The following is a 10,944-nucleotide window of genomic DNA, read 5'->3' as shown; positions in this document are numbered from 1 at the left end:
TCACAATATAAATGTTGATTTATAGGCAAGATTTTACTCTGTCAACAGCAAGAAAAGAGGAACTGAAAAGTATAATTTCAATTGATAACTGCATCAAAGCAAAGACATATAGGATACAAAGAAACTCAACAAAAAGAAAAAAATAAAATGGATAGACATCTAGGAAGGCTCAAAATCCTTAACAAGGCGAGCACATCCACTCAATGGAGTTTCTTTATTCCTCTGCAACCAGGACAATAGGTGCAGTAAATCAATGTGCAGAAAAATTGAATGGTGAATGGGGGCTAACTCAAGCTTTGGGCTTGAGGATCTTGACAGTCTCCCAGGTGAAATCAGCATCATCGCGCCCAAAGTGACCATAGGCAGCAGTCTTCTGGTATCTGAACTTTCCTCCTCTCTTCAAGTCGAGGTTGATTGTGATCATTCCGGGCCTGAAGTCGAAGTTCTCCTTGATAAGAGCCAGAATGTCTTTGTCTGGGATCTTCCCAGTCTTGTAGGTGTCAACAAACACTGAAAGTGGCTCAGCCACACCAATAGCATATGAAACCTGCACAATACATCTGCGAGCAAGTCCTGAGGCAACGACACTCTTTGCTGCTTGCCTGACAATGTAAGCACCACTTCTGTCCACCTTGGTAGGATCCTTCCCTGAGAAGGCACCTCCACCATGAGCACCCCATCCACCATAGGTGTCAATGATGATCTTTCGCCCGGTTAGTCCAGCATCTCCATGTGGACCACCAATGACAAAACGGCCTGATGGGTTAAGGTGGAAGATGGTATTGTCATCAAGGTACTGAGATGGGATCACAGGCTTGATTACATGTTCCTTCAAATCTTTGGCGATTTGCTCGTTTGTAACAGTCTCATCATGTTGGGTTGAGATGAGAACAGTGTGAACTCTAATAGGGACCATAGCCCCATTGTCATTCCTGTACTCAACAGTAACCTGAGTCTTGCCATCAGGTCTGAGCCAAGGGCAAGTCTTGTTCTTTCTTACTTCTGTAAGTTTAGCACCAAGCTTGGTAGCGAGGACATGAGTAAGAGGCATGAGCTCAGGGGTTTCGTCGGTGGCATAACCAAACATGTGGCCTTGGTCTCCAGCTCCAATCTCTTCGGGTTTCTTGGTGAAATGGCCATGAACACCCTGGGCAATATCAGGGCTCTGTTGCTCAATGTTCACCAGGACCTTGCAGTTGTCAGCATCAAGCCCAACATCAGGTGAGATAAACCCAATGCCTCTGCAAGTATCGCGGACTATCTTCTCATAGTCTACTTTGGCCTTGGTCGTGATCTCTCCAAACACCATCACCATGTTCGTCTTCGAGCAGGTTTCACAGGCAACTTTGCTGTCTGGATCTTGTTCCAGGCAAGCATCAAGAATGGCATCTGAGACTTGGTCACAGAGCTTGTCAGGGTGACCTTCATTCACAGACTCTGAGGTGAACAAGAAGGTTTCCATTTCTAGCCTGAAAAATCAGACCAAAACACAACTGTTAGTTTCCCCATTGAAGTAATCAGATCAATGGAAACAAATATAATGCCAGAACAACACTTGGGATCAATGGAAAAGTTTCAACTCACAGATCTGTGCTTTAATATGCATCCATTATGAAGGACTCTTGAGAATTACATTAAATGTATATGAATAGATTATGAACTCATTCAAGATCTAAAATAAGCAGGAAGCTAATAAATCCAAATTCACATCTACCACTACCACTAAAGTTGCAGACTTGCAGTTCATTTCGTTTTCAAATAAAGGTTTACTAGTTGAGCAATCAGATCTGCACTTCAGAGACCACAAATCACACCATTTAACAATGATAATAAAATAACAAAGGGAATCATAAACAAGAGGTGTGATTGCATTAAAGCTACAAACTTTATTATCAGTAATGTGATTAAATCATCACCGGAGTTCGTAAACACGAACAAAATGAATGATAACAGCATGCAATGATGGACATAGTTAAACATAAACGAGCGAGCGAGCGAATCAGAAGAAGAACATATATACCTGCAGGGATGGAAAGAAAGAGTGGATCTGGGAGAAAGAGGCAAGAGAGAAATGAGAGTGAGAGAGGGATGTGTTTGGAGAGTGTGGAGATTTGTGGGTGTATATATACAGATGAGGCGGGCGCGAATTAGTCGCTCCTCCACGAGTCCACTGAGTCGGTGGGCTCTCTCTTTCTTGAGTGTCTTCTTCCCAGTTTCTACCACCCCACCCACCTTGGGTCAATTCATTCTCCACCCATATTTAGTTATTTACGGTGTTAGGATTTGGCACTTGTACTATATGCATCGATTGCCATACATGTTCGTTGATGATGGTGGTTGTTGAAATTCTTTACCCTCACTATGTTAATGGACCTTTACAAAATATGTTTGGTAGGTTTGGTGGTGTTGGTGTAAATCATTTTCATAGTTAAACAATTCAATAGACTACAACCTAACGTTGTAGCTAGGTGAATGATGTCATTGTTCTAAATCCAATGAATGATAGGTTGTCAAGTGTATACATACAAGTTAAGGATTCATCTTTAACTTTGTTATAATTACATCAATTATCGTTTTAAGTTGTTAGGTTATAAAAAGATATACTCCATACTTTTAGAATATATAGTTTAACAATGTACTCAATGTGTTGACTTTTTTTTCTTTTTTTTTTTTTTTCTTCAAAACAAAGCTTTATTAAACAATGGAAAAAAAAATCTTACAATTGACGGTTCAAAAGTGACCATGTTTTGCTAGCCGAGTATAAAATTTGAATCTTAGCAAAAGTTAAAAAGTATTTCACCTTGGCCATGTTTTTTTAATGTAATATATTGTGATGTTGAGTTCAATAATTGGGATCTGTGATGGGAATGGGAATCCATGAGAAAAAACAAAAACGTTGAATCAAAGTAACGCGGTGCACGTCAAGGCTAACATGCCAACTTGCCGTGAATCTTGTGATTCATAAAGGTAACATCAATTCATTGTCTCTCTTTTGATTTAAATAAGGTAATGCACCAAGCCAACTGCCGGAAAATATCAACCTATCTTTCATCAATTATTTTGTGTCGGTGATTTCATTAAAGAATTAGTATCAAATCTGGATGCATGCCCCTAGTAACTCAGGCCAAGCTGTAATCCGAGGGCAAAGTGGACAAGAAATAGTGTCATTATTCCACTCCCCAGTATGCCATGAACATTCCTCAATCCGGGGTTTCCCTGAACAAATTCATAGTACCATATCATGTGTAGAAATCAAGATTATATTATAACAATAATCATATTTTGACCAAGGAGATGAGATGCAGAAATATAGCTTGAACAGTTTTTACCTCAAAAAGTGCAGGCAAGAGTGTCTGTATGGTCAGAAGAGATAGGCCAATGAGGCCAGTCACTGCATGAGGGCTGCAAGAATTGCAGACGTACAGACACTTAGGATGACATGTATTTTGATGAAAATAAGGTTAACTTAATCCATCTGAGGAAAGAAATTAATTACATTACCTTTCCAAGATGGGTTTGTTTGAAGTGAGCAAAGAAGTTATCCCTCCAGTAGCTCCAAGAGCAAAGAAGAAGAACATTCCAGCAAGGAGTTTGGGATGCAAATCTTTGGCTTTTGCTTTTTCCTCCTACACGTTATATTGTACACCAATTTGAATGAATACTATATATGTACCACTATTCTGTGTCATGGCAATATATGTCACTATCTTAGAAACGATTTCATAAGTTGCCTCGATATTCCTATACCCAATTTAGAGACAGACCCGAACTATAAATATAAACAGATGGACATTCAAGAACCCAGTTTTGAATACAAAAGATAGATTTTGCATAGTTGTTACCACATCATTAGAAAACCGGATTCTGAATCCCAGGTAAGTTCCATAACCACCCATGGCAAAGAGCACAACAGCCTATAAAGTGGAACAACAACAATAACAGCATTTAGTAGGGAACACTAAATAAGTGACAGTAGATGCAATCTTAATTGGATCAATGGAATGGAATTTCCTTCAAACAGACAGTAAGTGTACCATGTTGCCGGGATGGCCCCAGTGCACGAGCCAGTCAGGAAGGTTCAATGATTTAACGACCTCAACGAACGGTCCAAACACAGACCTCACAGCTCCAGCTGAATTCAAATCATCAGTTTCAACAATGCAACTTGTATGTACAATTTAACAGATATAAAGCATGTTGAAAGATGACTTGAAATTTAAATTGCCAAGATTTTCATTTCTGGGGTGATTAACACTAACATTACCTCCTGGAAGAGCAGCCACAAACAGCAATGGCGAAGGAGTGAAGGAGTACAGCAGAGTCTCAGTACGAGGTTTCTCTGTCACTGCTTCATCTTCTTCGTCTTCAACTATTATATCAACAGCAACCTCAGAGCTACACCTATTCTTCAAAGCAAAAACAGGTGGAAAAACTGCCCTTGTTTTGGCTCCATGAATCAGTAATGGAGATTTAAAAGAATTAGAAGAGGGAATTCTGGGAGAAGATGAAGTTAGCCCAAGAGAAGGAAATGGGTGTTGACCTACACCAAGTAAGGAAGCAGCATTCACCATTAAAGCCATTTTTTTTCAAGTATTCTTGGATTATGTCTGTGCGCAGAGAGCTCTGGAGTTTGAAGATAGAGTGAGAAAGAAGAAGAAGAAGAGGAAAGGCAAGGAAAGAGACACGAGTGTGCTCTATAATCATTTACACGTGGAGGCAACACTCCCTTCACTCATAATCATATTATGTTGTTTGGGCTTTCTCCAATGATATTGGATCCCTGCAGTCCTGCACCACTCAGAAAAAGACTGGACATTTTGTATCAAGATTGGATTTTTTTTTTTTTTTTTTAAAGATGGGGAAAGAAACCTGCAATTACTACTCGAGAGTGTATACTAGGTAAATCCCGTCTTGTAAATTGTAATCCTAACCGGCAAAGAATCACAAAGAAATAAACCAGTCTAGATTGACCATTGTTGACTGCCTCAAACCAACCTAGAAACTGTAGGGTAGATGCTATGTTCCAGCCACTTAACCAGAGGTGCTAAACACTTGCCCTGCAACTAAAGAAATTTCTAATTGACAAAGCAGAAATGCAACAATAATTTACAAGTATTGCACTGTCTCCAGCACAATGGTGTAAAGAATACAGCAGACTCAACTATTCATTGGTATAAGACTCCTAGCAGTAATCTAAAAGGGAACCTTTATATTTTCGAGTTGCACAGGTAGCCATTGACTCAATTTACAGGCTTTTAGCTACACAATATGTCTAAATGAAGGGTATGTATGATAGCTTTATGTATTGATTCCCCAATCTGGGTTGTTTCCGTTGCAGCACAGCCATCTGGTAAAACACGAGCAGTTTGATCCTGGAAAAGTCTTTCACCCCATCTGTGATCAACCTTTTGCAGTGCAGCCCTGGAAACATAGAATTAGAATGAGCCACAATTGAAAAGAAACTGATAAGAATGAAGTTACTCGGTTAAGTACTTCTATCAGCTCATGACTGAGACGTGTTCTTAGCAACAGCAAATCTCATCTCTCAACTCGTAGTACGTTGTTTTCTATGGCACCCCTTGTAACTAATTCCCTGTCCGGATCAGTTCTCCAATGGCCATCGACAACAAATTTTATCTGTCAATAGTTCAGTGAGAAACGATCTCAAGTACATAACCTTAAAAAAAAAGGAAAAACACAGATTACGATGTTCAAAAGTAGCAGAGATACTTCTCATTTGAGAAAAGTAGTTTACAATAACATAGAAAGATAAGTTTTTAGACTTTGCACCTCATATATCCCAGGATAAAGCCACAAGACAGTTCTCCAAAGTCGACATTTCCTGCAAAGGTTTAAATTTTTACTGATTTGTAGTATTTGATCTACTTTTATTCACAAGGTTTGAGGTTGAGTAATACTAAACAAATAATAAGTGAGCGGAAATCACAAACAATATATAGTCATTGCTGAAAGAGCAAGGAGCAGAATCAAAACCTTACACCAGAGGGATCTATGATACTTGATGATGCTTGTAGTTGTGGATCCATCTTTATTTTATGATGCCAACCGTTGAAGCTTCCAGCTACCTCCACACTTTCACCCTCAACTTGATATTGGATTTCAACCTATCAAAAATTAGCGATTACCAACCAGTGAAGATTTAGAAAATACACAACACTTTGGGTTACAACCGATACAAGTTCATCCATAAGATTAACCTGGACCTGTTGCCCAGGCCAAACTATCTTTCCCTTCTCACTAAGGATAATTGATTTGGTTTGAAACTGAATTTTTGAAAAGTTGTTTTTACTGTTGTGGTGGTTCTCTGAATTGGCACCTTGATAGTAGTTTTTAAAACCAATTTATCCATTAACAAATTCCACTCGAAGTTTAACACTGTCCCAACTTCCAATTCCCAAATTTGTAGAAAAATAGTAGCAAACATAACAGAGAAAATACCTCCTTTAGCCCTGAAAGGCTTTCTTCAGCAGCACTTAGTTCTGCATCTTTTTCAGAAATAAGTTTCTGTGCCCTCCTTATCTCACTTTCTGCTTTAGCTTGTAGAGCTGACAAAGTGCGCTGAAACCAGAAGTAAATACAAATTGCAAAATTTTATTTTTAGAACAGTTCTAATGTAAACTAATTTCACTAGATACACTTGTCTGTGGAAGTGAAATGATATGTGATTCCATTAAGCAAATAAATGGTAAGACTGAAAAGTCAAACCCACAAAGGAGTATACCACCATAGTAGTTTAAACAAAAACACCGAGAATCTAAAAGTAACAATAGTAACTACGGTGTATTAACCAATGAATAGAGAATGTGAATTTCATTTCACAATGAAGATTTATGGGTCTTCCAAATCAAACTTATTCATCGGGGTTTTGATTGGAAGCACATATCAGGGAACATGAGGAACAATATGTGCTTACAATTGCAGCATAGTTGCTTACTCCAGAAAAGTAAACTTTGGGTCAGATGAAAAAAGTTAATCATACCTTTTCCTCTTCAATTTGTTGCTTCAAACGGGTCAGTTCCAGCTCCTTCTGATGCTAATAACAGTAAAAATAATTTAAATCATTAGACACAGTTAGGTATACAATGCAAAGTTGAGGAAGCAGGGGTTGGGCCAGATTTATGATGATCCACAATCATACTAAGAATAGTACCAGCATGAACTTGAGATGATTAATATCAGCTTGGTTCTCTTCTTTTTGGGTCTACCGCATAAAATATCAAGGCCAAATAAGTCCAAATAAATACTGAGTAGAATTAAATGATTTGGCTCAAATTGTTGTGATCACCTTAACAAGTAGACCCTTGTCTTCAGAACTTGTTGCTTCTTCAGCTGGAGGATAGTCATTCCTAAATAAAGAACACCTATGAATCTGCAGGTTATTCTAGACAAAGATGTGGATACATCCACTAGAATAGGTAAAGTTCACTAGATGAGTTGCCACATTATGTTGGTTAACAAAAATTCAAGTGTCCAAGTGGATTAGAAAAGATCATATTTTCAATTCAAAGTTCTTGCTTTCTTTGGGGTGCACAGGCAAAGTTCCTCCCAACTGCAGATACTTGCTAAATCAAAATAGATTATTGATCTTCTGTACTTCTGATGGAGAAGAATTTTAAGAAAAAGTGTACATAATAGCTTAAGATTTGGCATTTTAAATGAACACAAGAAAACAGAAATGCATACTTCAACAAGCTAATCTCCTGGACTGCATGGTCAAGCTGTTGTGTTGATGACAAAATCTTTCCATTTGATATCTGAGAGCCCTCAAAATGATTAAGTACAAGTTCTTTCTGCTCCTTGTGAGTAGAGGGTCGCAGTTCCTCAGCATTCTGTGGCCCATCAACATCCTTGAAATTTCTTTGATTCAAAAATTCAAAGCCACTATCTGTGAAGCATTCAGAGTGTTGAGATCAAATTTGAAGCCACAAGAAGACTAATTACATTTCACTCGAAATGCCATTTCTGAAAAACATAAGCATGGTTCTATGGCAAATATTAGAAGAAAAATTGAAGCTCAAACAAAGAAACATCATATGTTAAAAATTTGAGTTTTGGTAAGTTCTTTCTTCAATCAATATTTTCTCTATAACAAAGAAACATCATATGTCAAGATTAAAAAAAAAAAAAAAAAAAAAAAAAAATAGAGAATCAACAAGTTCCAAATGACATTTTCCTCTTTAATTAGTGTTTTTGTGTGTTACAGGCTTGAAGCATATGCATATTAGACAACATCGCACTACATGTAAAACTCTGCAAGAGTATAATAAGGTTTGACATAAATAATTTTGTAATGCATTTTACAGGTACCTTGTAACAGCATAACTTACCCTCAATACTATCCAGTTCCCCATTCTGAATAAAATTGGATGCCTTTTCCAGCAAGGATGGATAAATTGAAGATTCTTCAGCAATGTAACTTTGTGTATGAGAGTTGAACTCCCCGTCATCCTTTCCACAATTGAGACCACCATCCATGACAAAAGCTTTGCTAAATGAGGATACATCATCAACTAAGTTTTTCGTTTTCTCATCCTCACCTTTAAAAATTAGAAAAAGTATTAGTTGGGGGAGAGCTCAAGATGTGAAGATTTTCCAAACATAAACTAGGCCCAGGGTGTTCACCTAAACCTTCCTCACTGTTAGGTTCACCATCAATTGGCTTCTCTGAAGTTCCAAGAAGCTCTCTAATAAATTTGTATCCTCTTCTTCTAACAATGTTTGCAAGATCTTGCCTACAAGATATTGGAGCAGGTTACAAAACCAAACAGAAACATCATATTTTCAAACTCGGGTAAAAGGATTAAGGAGAAAATAGAAAAAGAAAACAAAACTGAGAATCTAGAATGCTTGCCCTTGCCCTTAGGACAACCAGTTGATCATGAAACTAAAAAGAGGAATTCCAATGAGAATTCAAACCTTCCATGTTGTGTTAGCTCCTTTGTGGTAGGCACGTGATCCTGAGGAAGTCCAGCCATAGATAAAAACTCCCTGATATCATTGCAGAGATCAGCATTGCTCTTCACCGGCCTTCTAACCCTGCAAAACACAAAAAGAAAGAGTCTTTTTACAACATCGGCAACAAGAAAACAATAATCAAACAGATGCCTTCACATTCATCCATTCTTACTGCAAATAGCCACAAAATTGTTATAAAGATTCAAACTTTACAAAACACCAAAGTGAACAGAAATTGAAACGAAGCACAAGAACAGTGACAAACATATTAGAACGCAGTATACCACCGACAATAAAATTTGTAGAACGTACCCAAATGAACACATGTGATGTAATTAGCACAAAATACTAAGGAAAAAAAATCACAGAAGAAGAAGAAGAAACGAACCTGGGTTTGTTGATAGAAGCAAAAATTGAAGTTTGGCAATTGGGAATGTTGGTATAATGACAGTGGGTAGTGTGGCGAGAGGGGAGAGGCGATAAAGTGAGCTTATGGAATGCGGGAATCCGACAGAGGGTGGCCATGTGAGAACAAAGAAGGGGCTTCTCTCTGGGTACGGGTTATGCAGCATTGAAAATTGGGTCTGAACTGTGAACCAAATTTAGGATTTTGCGATTAAGAAAAAGATTCAAGGATTTGTTCTGGCAAGTGGCAACATCGCAATACATACAAAAGTTGGCTACTAGAGCAGTCAGTACTCAGCTCAAGCCTCAAAGATAAGGTAAAAATTCTTCACTTCACTTTGTATTATTAACTAAGAATGCTAAATCTAGGTTCATACACAAAACAGTAAATATTAATTATATGAACGAGAATCCTAGAATTGATGGATGAACCATAGGATAGGACGATATAACAGTGATGAGACTGAACCTGCTAGGATTGCTGCCTCCTCCGATAATATTATTTATTTTTCCTTTTTTTTTAAAGATATTTTGTTTTGTTTAAAAAATATATATATATATATATTTTGTTTTGTGAAGAATTGGGCCTTGAATTCTGCTCTACACATTTGTAGAACTTTTTCTGGTTTTGTAATGTAACATCAGGGCTTGTGGGTCGACAGTCCAGTCCAGTCCATGTACTTTTGAACCCAACAACTTATTAATGTTGTTCTTCCTAGACCAATCGTTATGTCATGGAACCGTGTTCACCATCTATGGTGTACGGCAAATTATATCATGCATCGCGCGTTCTTTTGTTAAATAAAAAGAAACGGTGTTTGTTTTTCTTCGTTTCGCACCCTTTCGCAAAAAGTAACCCTGTTATTCAGTGTCATTTCGTATACACTGCAATTTCAGTTCAACACAACTACAGTTTCATTTCAATATAACTATAGTTTCATTCGATATTTATAGACTTAAATATATGAAAATGTTATTTAATTTTATTTTATATACACTATAGTTTCATTAAAACACAACTACATGATCATTTTTTATATAATTACAGCTTCATTGTACAATATACACTCAAATATGTGAAATGTTATTCCGTTTCGTTTTATATACACTGCAGTTTTATTTCACTATAACTACAGTATCATTTTGATATAACTGCAATGTCGGTTTAGATATACTGTAGTGTCAGTTGGTGTTTAATACACCAAACAAGCAGACTCCGTTAACTATAACGGCGAGCCGTTTCTTTACTTAAAGAAACGACGTCGTTTTTTACCGCGGTGCACATGCACCGCGGTCTATGATATAACGACTGATGGTGAACACGGTCCCAACGGTAAAGGTGTACCTTTATTTTATTTTTTTTCTTAATTAATCGCGCGAATTTTCTTCTTCATTTTCACATTTCGCGGTTTCACTTTCTCTTCGCGCAAGTTTCTTCAACATTCATAAATTATGAATGTGCAGACATGGATTTATGAATGTGCAGTTATGAAATTAAGAATTTTCTGTTATGAAATTATGAATTTTCTGGTATGAGATTATGAATTTTCTGGTATGAGACGA

The 10,944-nt window shown here is 37.4% G+C and overlaps 3 protein-coding genes across 6 annotated transcripts; all 3 read right to left on the bottom strand.

Annotated features, from left to right (window-relative positions):
• Nucleotides 1–59: 59 nt before the first annotated feature.
• On the bottom strand, nt 60–2,151 carry LOC109182242 (S-adenosylmethionine synthase 3). The gene is made up of 2 exons (XM_019332359.1): nt 2,021–2,151; nt 60–1,469 (listed from the first exon to the last, which is right to left on the bottom strand). The coding sequence occupies exon 2, from the start codon at nt 1,460–1,462 to the stop codon at nt 290–292; it is 1,173 nt and encodes a 390-aa protein (XP_019187904.1). The 5' UTR covers nt 1,463–1,469; nt 2,021–2,151; the 3' UTR covers nt 60–289.
• Nucleotides 2,152–2,896: 745 nt separating this feature from the next.
• Nucleotides 2,897–4,841, bottom strand: LOC109182361. Its single transcript, XM_019332524.1, has 6 exons — nt 4,265–4,841; nt 4,035–4,132; nt 3,843–3,914; nt 3,502–3,626; nt 3,330–3,402; nt 2,897–3,216 (listed from the first exon to the last, which is right to left on the bottom strand). Exons 1-6 carry the CDS (start codon nt 4,578–4,580, stop codon nt 3,112–3,114), a joined length of 789 nt encoding a protein of 262 aa, XP_019188069.1. The 5' UTR covers nt 4,581–4,841; the 3' UTR covers nt 2,897–3,111.
• Nucleotides 4,842–5,042: 201 nt separating this feature from the next.
• Nucleotides 5,043–9,855, bottom strand: LOC109182360. Of its 4 annotated transcripts, XM_019332519.1 has the most exons (14): nt 9,365–9,852; nt 8,938–9,057; nt 8,697–8,753; nt 8,644–8,663; nt 8,349–8,558; nt 7,705–7,906; nt 7,307–7,367; nt 7,172–7,222; nt 7,001–7,054; nt 6,460–6,579; nt 5,995–6,125; nt 5,791–5,842; nt 5,494–5,637; nt 5,043–5,421 (listed from the first exon to the last, which is right to left on the bottom strand). In XM_019332519.1, exons 1-13 carry the CDS (start codon nt 9,499–9,501, stop codon nt 5,539–5,541), a joined length of 1,314 nt encoding a protein of 437 aa, XP_019188064.1. In that variant the 5' UTR covers nt 9,502–9,852; the 3' UTR covers nt 5,043–5,421; nt 5,494–5,538. The 4 variants fall into 4 exon arrangements, with proteins under 4 accessions (XP_019188064.1, XP_019188063.1, XP_019188067.1 ...); XM_019332518.1 differs by having other exon boundaries at nt 8,644–8,753; nt 9,365–9,853; XM_019332522.1 differs by lacking the exon at nt 7,172–7,222 and having other exon boundaries at nt 8,644–8,753; nt 9,365–9,853.
• Between the last annotated feature and the right edge of the window lie 1,089 nt (nt 9,856–10,944).

This window comes from Ipomoea nil, unplaced genomic scaffold, assembly GCF_001879475.1.
Source record: "Ipomoea nil cultivar Tokyo-kokei standard unplaced genomic scaffold, Asagao_1.1 scaffold1043, whole genome shotgun sequence".
Classification (NCBI taxonomy): Eukaryota; Viridiplantae; Streptophyta; class Magnoliopsida; order Solanales; family Convolvulaceae; genus Ipomoea; species Ipomoea nil.
Note: the sequence above shows the minus strand (reverse complement) of the source record. Positions and strands in the feature narration are given on the sequence as shown.

Coding starts and splice junctions, on each gene's coding strand:
- LOC109182242 (XM_019332359.1), bottom strand. CDS start 1,462: ATGGAAACCTTCTTGTTCACCTCAGAGTCTGTGAATGAAGGTCACCCT.
- LOC109182361 (XM_019332524.1), bottom strand. CDS start 4,580: ATGGCTTTAATGGTGAATGCTGCTTCCTTACTTGGTGTAGGTCAACAC. Junction 4,133..4,264: donor TGTGGCTGCTCTTCCAGGAG/GTAATGTTAGTG, acceptor ATTTGAATTCAG/CTGGAGCTGTGAGGTCTGTG. Junction 3,403..3,501: donor AACAAACCCATCTTGGAAAG/GTAATGTAATTA, acceptor CAATTCTTGCAG/CCCTCATGCAGTGACTGGCC.
- LOC109182360 (XM_019332518.1), bottom strand. CDS start 9,501: ATGGCCACCCTCTGTCGGATTCCCGCATTCCATAAGCTCACTTTATCG. Junction 8,559..8,643: donor TAACAGTGAGGAAGGTTTAG/GTGAACACCCTG, acceptor TAATTTTTAAAG/GTGAGGATGAGAAAACGAAA. Junction 6,126..6,459: donor GCCTTTCAGGGCTAAAGGAG/GTATTTTCTCTG, acceptor AATTTTTGATAG/GTTGAAATCCAATATCAAGT.